Source organism: Aptenodytes forsteri, unplaced genomic scaffold (genome assembly GCF_000699145.1).
Source record: "Aptenodytes forsteri isolate BGI_AS27 unplaced genomic scaffold, ASM69914v1 Scaffold494, whole genome shotgun sequence".
Classification (NCBI taxonomy): Eukaryota; Metazoa; Chordata; class Aves; order Sphenisciformes; family Spheniscidae; genus Aptenodytes; species Aptenodytes forsteri.
This window is the reverse complement of record NW_008794455.1, coordinates 778,301-787,079: the sequence shown is the minus strand read 5'-3', so window position 1 is coordinate 787,079 and position 8,779 is coordinate 778,301. Positions and strand designations below refer to the sequence as shown.

General features: G+C 43.3%; 1 protein-coding gene across 4 annotated transcripts in view; it reads left to right on the top strand.

The window, feature by feature from the left end:
• Nucleotides 1–8,779, top strand: part of EXD3 (exonuclease 3'-5' domain containing 3) — a 234,744-nt gene that overhangs the window by 50,215 nt on the left and 175,750 nt on the right. For all 4 annotated transcript variants that reach the window (XM_009290644.2, XM_009290648.2, XM_009290647.2 and 1 more), the window contains exons 8-9: nucleotides 1,621–1,694; nucleotides 4,511–4,549. In XM_009290644.2, coding sequence (XP_009288919.1) covers nucleotides 1,621–1,694; nucleotides 4,511–4,549 — 113 coding nt within the window. The remainder of the gene's footprint in view (nucleotides 1–1,620; nucleotides 1,695–4,510; nucleotides 4,550–8,779) is intronic.

Genomic DNA, 8,779 nt, shown 5'->3' with positions numbered 1-8,779 from the left:
ATAATAAAATATAGAAAACTGGTTTCAAACTCAGTTCCTTTGCTCCATCAGAATACAGAATGTCACTAGTGCCTTCAAAAATGTTCCAGTCCATCTGTGTTCCTCTGTCCTACTTTCAGCACAGATAGCTGGGCACTTAAAATCCCTCAGTTCTGCCAAGTCCTGTGCTTTGGATATTTCCTCTAAAAGCTCAAAGAAAAATACGTTCAATGGATCTTTTTGGTGACCTAGAGCAGTCATGCCGTGTTTCTTTCTGAAGTGCTTTGAAATCTTTAAGTTAGGTGGTGATATTACTAATTTTTATGTTGATCTTACCTTCTTGAAGAGTGTTGCTTTCCATGAGTTGAGGATCTTTCCTCCAGATATTGGGATAATATCCATTGGAAAGATCACCATATTTATTGCGATAATATCCTGCGGGATAATTGCAATAATTTCTTTAGATCCTTTGAGGGCAAAGATATCTTGTCACACTGCGGAAGATTAACTTAAAAATAACAGCTTTAAACATTTCTTTTTGAGATGGAAATGTTCAAGTTATGAAGTGATGCTTCAAGAGACTTTGAGAAGCTGCAGTATCCAGTGGTACATCAATTCATATCCCTCTGATTCCAGCACCTGGTATTCAGAGATCTTTCTTCATTCTCGCAGTTTTTAATCCTTGGGCATGCCATGCGTGGGGCATGGAGAATGCTAAGCTCCGAGGCCCTTTGAGTGGGTAACACTAGTTTCTCCCGGTGTACGCTGATTCAAGGGAGGCTGCAGAGAATTTTCACTTTACTGTTTTCTGTTACCATTTCTGATTGCTGGTCCTGCTCCTTCCGACTACCAGTGAGGTGGTTTTAGCCACTGAAACCCCAATGAAGGCTTTGGTTAAATCTTTCCTTGTACATGCATACAAGCATCTGGCAAGAACTGACAGATACGTATGCTAATCCTAGTTAATGTATTTTATCGTCTGCGTTTATCTCTCTTTGCACTGGATTTCACAACAAGGTGCTATGAGAAGATCTTGTTTTTTGCAGTTGTAATGAGGCATATCTAATGAAGATGACAGTAATAAAAATAATAACAACAACTGTTGCTTGCTAGCTCAGCAAAACAATAGTCACCTCCCTCTTTGTATGGATATGGAGTCTCTTTCATGGATATATATTTTATCGGTTAAACTTTAGCCACAAGTTTACATCCTGAGCAACATGTTCAAAACTGCTTCAATGAATTAACAGCACAGGTTCCAATTAAATCAAAAAGAATGCAGCCTCTAGAGACTGGAGGTGGTGCATGTATGAGGATGCTACCTAATTAAAGGTGTGAAGTCATTGGCTGTGAAGCATATTGAACCAGCAAGTGGATCATATCATTCAAGGGTGGTAGAACCAGAGATATCAGAACCGAGGATTAGCATTGCTAATCATGGCTGAAAGTGTAAATAAGAGTTTATGGTTTAGATAAGCTGACAATGTGTGTGTCTGTCCGTCATTGTTCCAAGTGTGATGGCACCCTGCCTTCCACATACCGAGTTTGAAATTGGGGAAGGAAAAATGTAATGTCTAGACAGTAACACTTCAAGGAAGTTCAGCTATGTTGTATACTTAAATGTCTTTTTCCTTCTTTTAGCTCTCTGCCCTAATGTCATAAATCAGCGGCACTTGAGAACTCTGCATTACCTCTTTTACAAGAGATTTGTTGAGGTACGTTTCTGTATTGTGTGGCATGGGTGTGAATGAGGCTTTGTTTATTTTGCATTTTGAATAACATAATTGATATGATTGAAATGTATTGATAGTATATGAGCAAGTTTTCATTGTGATGATTATTGTATAGAAATGCATTGGATCTGCCATTGGACCTGTTTTTTCTGTGAGTGAATAGTTTGTGTGTCCATTCATATTCTAATGACTGGGAGTCATGATTGCTCAGACCTGGATGCTTGTTCACCTCAGCAACCTCAGCAGTGTTCTGAGACACATGTAGGTAGGTCAGGGTGTGCTCTCCATACATTCAGTTTCTCTCAGCCATCCCAAATAAGCAGGAGCATACTGGCTAAAGAGTTTTTTTGTGTTTTTGTTTTTTGAGGGGTTTGTGTGTTGGGTTTTTTTTAAGAACACTACGTTTTAGGCATTCCACGTTGGTGGGTTCTTTGTAGGCACTTTGCTTTTGTACTTGTGGCCTGACTGTGGTAGGTATGGCCCAAACCTGCCACAGAAGCATTTTTGTGCTAACAGCCTTGTTACTGCTGAGCAAAATGGTAGTACTTTCAGCTCCTGAACCACTCTTTGAACTAACATTACTTTTGTCCAGCCTCCAAATTCTCTTTCCAAATACGCTGGTACTTGACCTGGCACTGAGGGCTTGTAGAAATAAGAAGATGCCATTAATTCTTTCTACGGAGCAGGTTTCTAGGAGGCAGCTTGGAGGTTGACTGTCTGCAGATTTACTTGACTATGGTTTCTCCTCCCCTCTCATGAGTGTACTGAGCCAAGTCATTGCCCTTTGGATGCTCTTGAGCACACTGCGTTGGGGAGCACGTTTCTCCTCTTGTTAACCGGGCAGTTTTGGTGCTTCTCTTGAAGCATTATCATCATTATCCTGTGCCTGGAGACTTTGCTGGAGATTGTACCAGCTGAGAGTAGGTTTTTGTTCTGTCTCTTCTGGAAAAAACAGCTTACACTTGTTGTATCCAGGTGTATCAATTGGACTGTGAAGGACAAGGACCACAAGAGACTGAATATGATAGCGAAATGTTTCCATTTCTTGAATTTTGAATTATCAAGCTGTATTTGCCAAACATGGAGTGGTGTTTCATCTGTAGTTCATAGAAGACTTTCTCCTTGTCGATACAAGAGGCTTTTTTAACAGAGTTTTAACAGAGCCCAACAGGTTCTTCAGATGTTCCTACGGTACTATTGAGCCAGTCTTCAGAGAGCCAGTTTTCAGGAAATGAGCCACCTCCTCCAGAAGTGCCTGTTCTTTTGTTCAAAAGAGGATACGTTTGATGTTCTGACAGAAGAAGGCAGATGCATGCGTTTTTTCTGATCCTCCCCACCCCCCAGTACTTTGAACACGAAGATGGGGTTGAGTGGTGGTCATCTGACAACACAGTTCTGGCACAGCCAGTTCTGCTTCCAAGACCTCCTGATCCATCAGCGAAGGCTCTGATCTGTCTTTGCTGCCTGCCAGATCCACTGACGGAAGACCTGGGGAGGGTCGAGCATTTCAACGTCCTGCATCTCAAAGCTTTAATGTTGGATGACATCATTCTACAGAGCTTGGTCATCTGCAGTGAGAGAGGAGAAAGCATTTATCCAAGTGTATTTATTTAGCACAGTGGAATGGATTCTTGATCTGTCTGCTCTCTCTGGCCTTCAACTTCCTTTGTTTTGGAGTATTTGCTTGATTTAAAATATCCAAGCTGGCCAGTTACTTCCATTAAGGTACATTTGGCAGCTGTTTCTGGACACAGTCCCTTCTTCTGAGAGCTCTTTGGTGTTCTCTGTTTACCATTCTCAGCTGTGTATGAGGTCTGGTTAAATGGCTCCTTTATCTCACTAGTATTTAAATTACATGCTTGTATATCTCAAAGATGTTTTCTTTGAGGCTCTTACTCCCTGTTTGCTCTTGTACCTTTCCATAAAAGTGGCACTAGTAATCATTGTTACTTCTGCCAGAAGTGGGGGTGAGGCTCAGGCCTCGGTGGCTGGTCCATCTCATGCAGCCTGTGTTCTTGGCAGAGTGGAGAGTAGGTCCCATCCCGAGTTTCTCCCCAAGGCTGGCTCTGAACTACATTGGAACGGGGATATTAACTTAGCAGTTTCCTCGCCCAGACCTCGTGATTCCAGAGGATTTTTCATGACTTGGCTGTTGAGAAAAGTTTGTATTTTTATATTCTGAAGGCTTAGCCTTGCAGATGATCCCTGAGATCCCTTCCTTTACCAGAGCCTATGGGGATGGCTCTCCGCTGGGCTAGCTGTTGAGGTGAACAGTCTATGGACATATTGCAAATCTGAGGTAAAGGCAACAGCAATGATCCATACATTCCACCAGACCATGGCCTGTTTCAGCTTTGCTCAGCGATGTCTCTGTCCTTGCAAGAGCACCATGTGAGCTTTGAGGCATTCAGAAATGCTGCATAACAATACTTTGCAGACTGTTGTTACGGTGATTAGTTTTCTGCAAATGAGCCCAGGACCCAGCTCCGGGTAATAACGAGAGTTCAGGCTACTGCTGGGTAAGAGCCTGCCATTGCCTGTGTACTTTGATTGCATATGAATTTTTTTGTCTTATGTGCTGTAGTGTAACAGTTGTCTGAATTACTTCATCTAAGCTGTGTTTTTCTGCCATGCCCCGGCTGGTGACATATGAGAAGCAGAGGTTTCCCGTGTGCTCCAGAATGCATTCCTCAATCACAGTTGACGCCAGTGTGTAAGATGGTGTGTTAAATTTCAGCTTGCTCTATGTAGCATTCTCCCTTTTTCTAAGATGGCTCAGAAGTAATTTTGTCTTTCAGAAAACCATGACTCAGGAGAATTGGACAGATCACGTTCAGGTGAGTATGGATTTCCCTCTCCCATTTTCTCAGGGTTATTTGCTTGGAGACTATTTTAAGACGTTCAGAATATCCAGCTCTGGATATTGTAGTCCTACTGTTACAATTTTGCAGTTTCTCATAACTTTGTAAGCATATAGCAAAATGGTACATGCAGGGAAGAGCAAGGAAGAAAATTTATATTTTAAATTTATATTTTAATTCCTGTTATGTCATTAAAAATGCTCTAGTTTGGCTGGAGCATTTAGATAAGATTATCAAGTACATTCTTTTACTTTCATGCATTTATTTGTAAGTGAACACTACAAATAGTTATGTTGATTAATTACAAGGAGGGGGCGAAAAGAGAGTTCTCTTCAGGCAGCTAACAAGGTGTGTGAGTAAATCGGGACAAATGTTAGATTCCCTCTGCATGCTCCACTCTGATCATTTTCAACAAGTTTATTAGGTGACTGTTAGATAGTGTGACTTCTATGTCTTGTGCTCTAGGACACAGGTAATTTTAATAACACAGGAAAAAGGGTAGCAGTATTCTTTTTCCTTGGTGTATAAACAGGGGAGTTCAGGCAACCATGTTTTGGCCCGATACTACAATAAATACATATGTGACAATGAAATACCAAGAAATTCCATGGTGGTGAACCATTAGTGATTATTTATGTGTCCATGATATCCCTGTGGAATTGCAACCTCATGGTGAGTGTTTGCTCCCTTTCTATAACTCCTCTCAGTTTGAATTCTGCAGCCAGTAAGGATTTCTGACCATCGGCTAGAGTCTTCCTTTGAAAATCCATTTGAATGGTCGGTATGGGCCTCTGAGTGGTAGCAGGCCAGTTAATCTCATGCATTTGAGATCTTAGGCGCTGTCTGTACACACCAGCGAAGTGACTGAATTTTAAACATGAGATCTTTCTTCTCTCTTTCATGGGTCAGCAGGAAAAAGAACAATTCAAAAGGCATGAGGATGTGTTTTTTAAGACAGAGATCATTGATAAAATGCCCAGCAGCGCTTCATGGCAACTGTTAAACCTACTGAGTGTTTTCGGTGGTGAATATTCAACTTCTGTGTGTCGTTTATCATACCCATGCGAGAGGCCAGACTCTGTGAGGAAAGGAAGGGGTCTTGCCTCTTGATCTCAGTGATCTTATCCAGTGAAAGAACTTTTCAGGGTTCCCTTTGATTCTCACAAGCTTAAAGGCCAGCACAAGTGCTGGTGCCTTGCTGGATCAAGACCTGAGATGGGATTAGCCATGAAACTGTAGCAGACATCTTCGTCACAACTTCTGGATGTACTTTGGTGTATGCAGTGAAGGGGTTTCTGTTCATGCTATGGTGGATGGTGGGAAAAACCTCCCAGTTAACTTGCATGATTGCAGATTGTGTCAATCACTTGTGGAGACAAGAGGCTTGGGAATAACTGCTTTCTGAAAAGTGCTTGTTTGGTGCCTGGTAAGACAGCTCCCTAGAGAACTACACAGAGCTCAACTGCATGAAGGACTATGGCAGAAGGTCGTCTTTGCTTTCCCAAAGTATTCCAAACTTTGTATTTTCTGCGTGCTGCCAACTTATATATTTTTGACAACTATGTAATTATCACACGAGTAGTGCTTAAACTTGCCTGTTATCAGTCCTGACTCTTAGTGCCATCAGAGATTACTGTCTTTGGCATCACTTTAAAGCGATCAGAATCTGTACCTATGCATCTGGAGGAAAACAAAATAATCGCATGTGCAGGTAGGCTTCTGCTTCACACTGCTGGCAGCGTGGCTGCACTGAACAAAAGAAAAGTTACAAAGGAGGAATCTCTGAACAAGTTTTGTTTTTCAGTGCAAAACCTAAGGTTGTCTGGGACTTTATTGTTTTTGAAAGATTGGGCTTTACATGAGGGAAAGGTTCAACTTTCCACTCAGAGCTTCACCTGTGACCTGACATGTTTTGTCAAAAAAATCCATTAGGCTCCTTGTGGAGCTGGAGAGAGTTGTCGTTTGTGTTGACATGTATGTCAACATGTTTGTGTTGAATGTATGTCCCATTCGTATGTTTAGTTCAGGCTCACAGACAATTTGTATCTCCCAAGCTCTGCCTGGTGATGCAGTGTTAAAGACACATTGCACTGGGTAGGAAGCAGAGGATGGGATGCAGTGTGACCTCTGGGTCACCTGGGGGAATGGGAACCAAAACTCCTAAAAGACTCCACAACGGCAAACTCTCAGTCAGAATTTTTGGATAATTTTTTCAATTTTAAGTCCAAAGAGGTTAAAAGTCTTCAAGGGTTTAAAACACATTTTTGTTTAATTCTGTGCTGCAGCCGTAACAAAAGGCTTAAATTATATAGATATCAAGAGCCCTGGTGAAAGTGGTGTCTCTCCTTGTTCAGTGGTGCTGGCCGTGTCATGTTCGGTGTGGTGGGTGACAGACATTTCTGGGCTGGTATTTCTTTTTGTTTGCCCTGAGCAGCACAAGTACAGAATTTTCCTGCTCCTGCCCTGTGGGATGAATCAAAGGTGTGATCCTGACTGCTCCTACAAAAGGCAGAAACTCGGTAGTTAATTGTGGGGCCAACAGAACCTGTTTCCAGCCCTGTAGCAAACTGGTTTTGCCCCCTCCACCTGCCAGCGCCCGCGCTGCTGATCTGCTGTCCAGGCTGTGGCCGCACGGGCAGGGATGGCAGCCGTAGGCAGGCAGAGGAGGCAGGAGGGAAAGCAAAGGGATCAAAATGTCTTCATACCCTAGGGAAACTGCCCTCATCACAACTGCCTGTTGGCAAGCCTGGTTAGCCCAGGAGGAGAGCTACCGTTTGTATCATCTTCTCCAAGCAGAGATACCTGGAGGGCAGAGGGAGGGGAAGAGTACTCTTCTTGCACAGTGCCAGCTGCATTGCTATTCATGCTTGCCTAACTGATTCTGAGCTGCATGGAAACACGCAGGAGAGTGCCTGTCTTCACAAGCAGAGGGGAAGGTGCGTAGGATATTGATGGTAGATAGGCAGGAAAAAAAGATGCAGGGCGTGAGCCAATTGTCTGCTTTGCTCTGTGCCCTTCTGCTTCCATTTTTGCATGCTTCATATTTTTCATAGCTTTAATTAGCTGCATAAAGATGGTAGAATTGGGTAGAGCAACCACAGAACAGCCGATATATGACACTGATCAGATGTGTTCAGGAAGGGTCACCCTGCCGGCGACTGCAGAGAGCACTTGGCCAGCAGCAAGAGAGGCTTATTGAATGCTAATGTTTCCCTGGAAATTCTGCAGGACAAAATCACTTTGAGACTAAAAAGCATGGAAGGCATTTTTCAGTCATCTGCCAAGCTTTCAAAAAGTGAAGACACATAGAACAATAATACCTATGAGGAGCATAGTAGGGAAGCAAATGTCACCTCTACCAGTGCTTTAGATGTCAGATAGTATCTGAGATACTTGCATGAGGTTGGCAATATGACATGGGACTTACTGGGGAGCACTTCCTTCGCGGGTGGCAGCTGGAGCCCGAGGACATCTCAGATAGCACCAGACACCTGTGCTTTGGCGACCTGAAATTCTCCTGGTTTAACAGAGGGCTTGGGAATAGGAGGGACTGGTATTTTGCTGCGCCGCTTTTAGTGTGCAGTGTTCTCACTGATGTTTTGGGGGTGATCTTGCAATTGTGCCCTTCTAGACTCAGCTTGATTGATTAGTGCCAAAGCACCCATTTTGTGCGGAGTCACCCACACCCCTTCAGGTCTGGTCCGTTCCGCATGGGAGCTGTGCCCGTCTATGCGAGGAGAGAGCTGCCCAGGAAGCTCTGAGGCCCTGATGCCACCCACAGGAGACAGTCTCAGCTTGACGAGGAAAGGCTGGGGTAGTTGTGCAGAGGGAATGACAGAATATTATGGGTATTTCTGAACAGCTAGAGCCCAGAAGGCACACACTTGCTTGATGATTCTAATGTCCAGAGTATTTTTGCAGGGAATACTTTGACTGCAGCAGAGCTAACCAGTTGGTACAGTTTAAAATGTTATCTCAGGGTACTTTGACCCAAGAAGTATACGTGTGTTTATTTGGACTTCCTGCTGTGAAATTCCTTCTCCCGTGGAGCAGAACAGGGTGACGGTGCACAGCAACATAGCTCTTTGTTTGGGGCAATAACTAGAATCAGTGTTGGGCAGGGTTAAAACCAATTAGTTTATTTAGGACTGTCAGTGTTATGATCACCTGTTTTGCAAGGTGTCTGGGACAGTGAAGTGGTAGAAA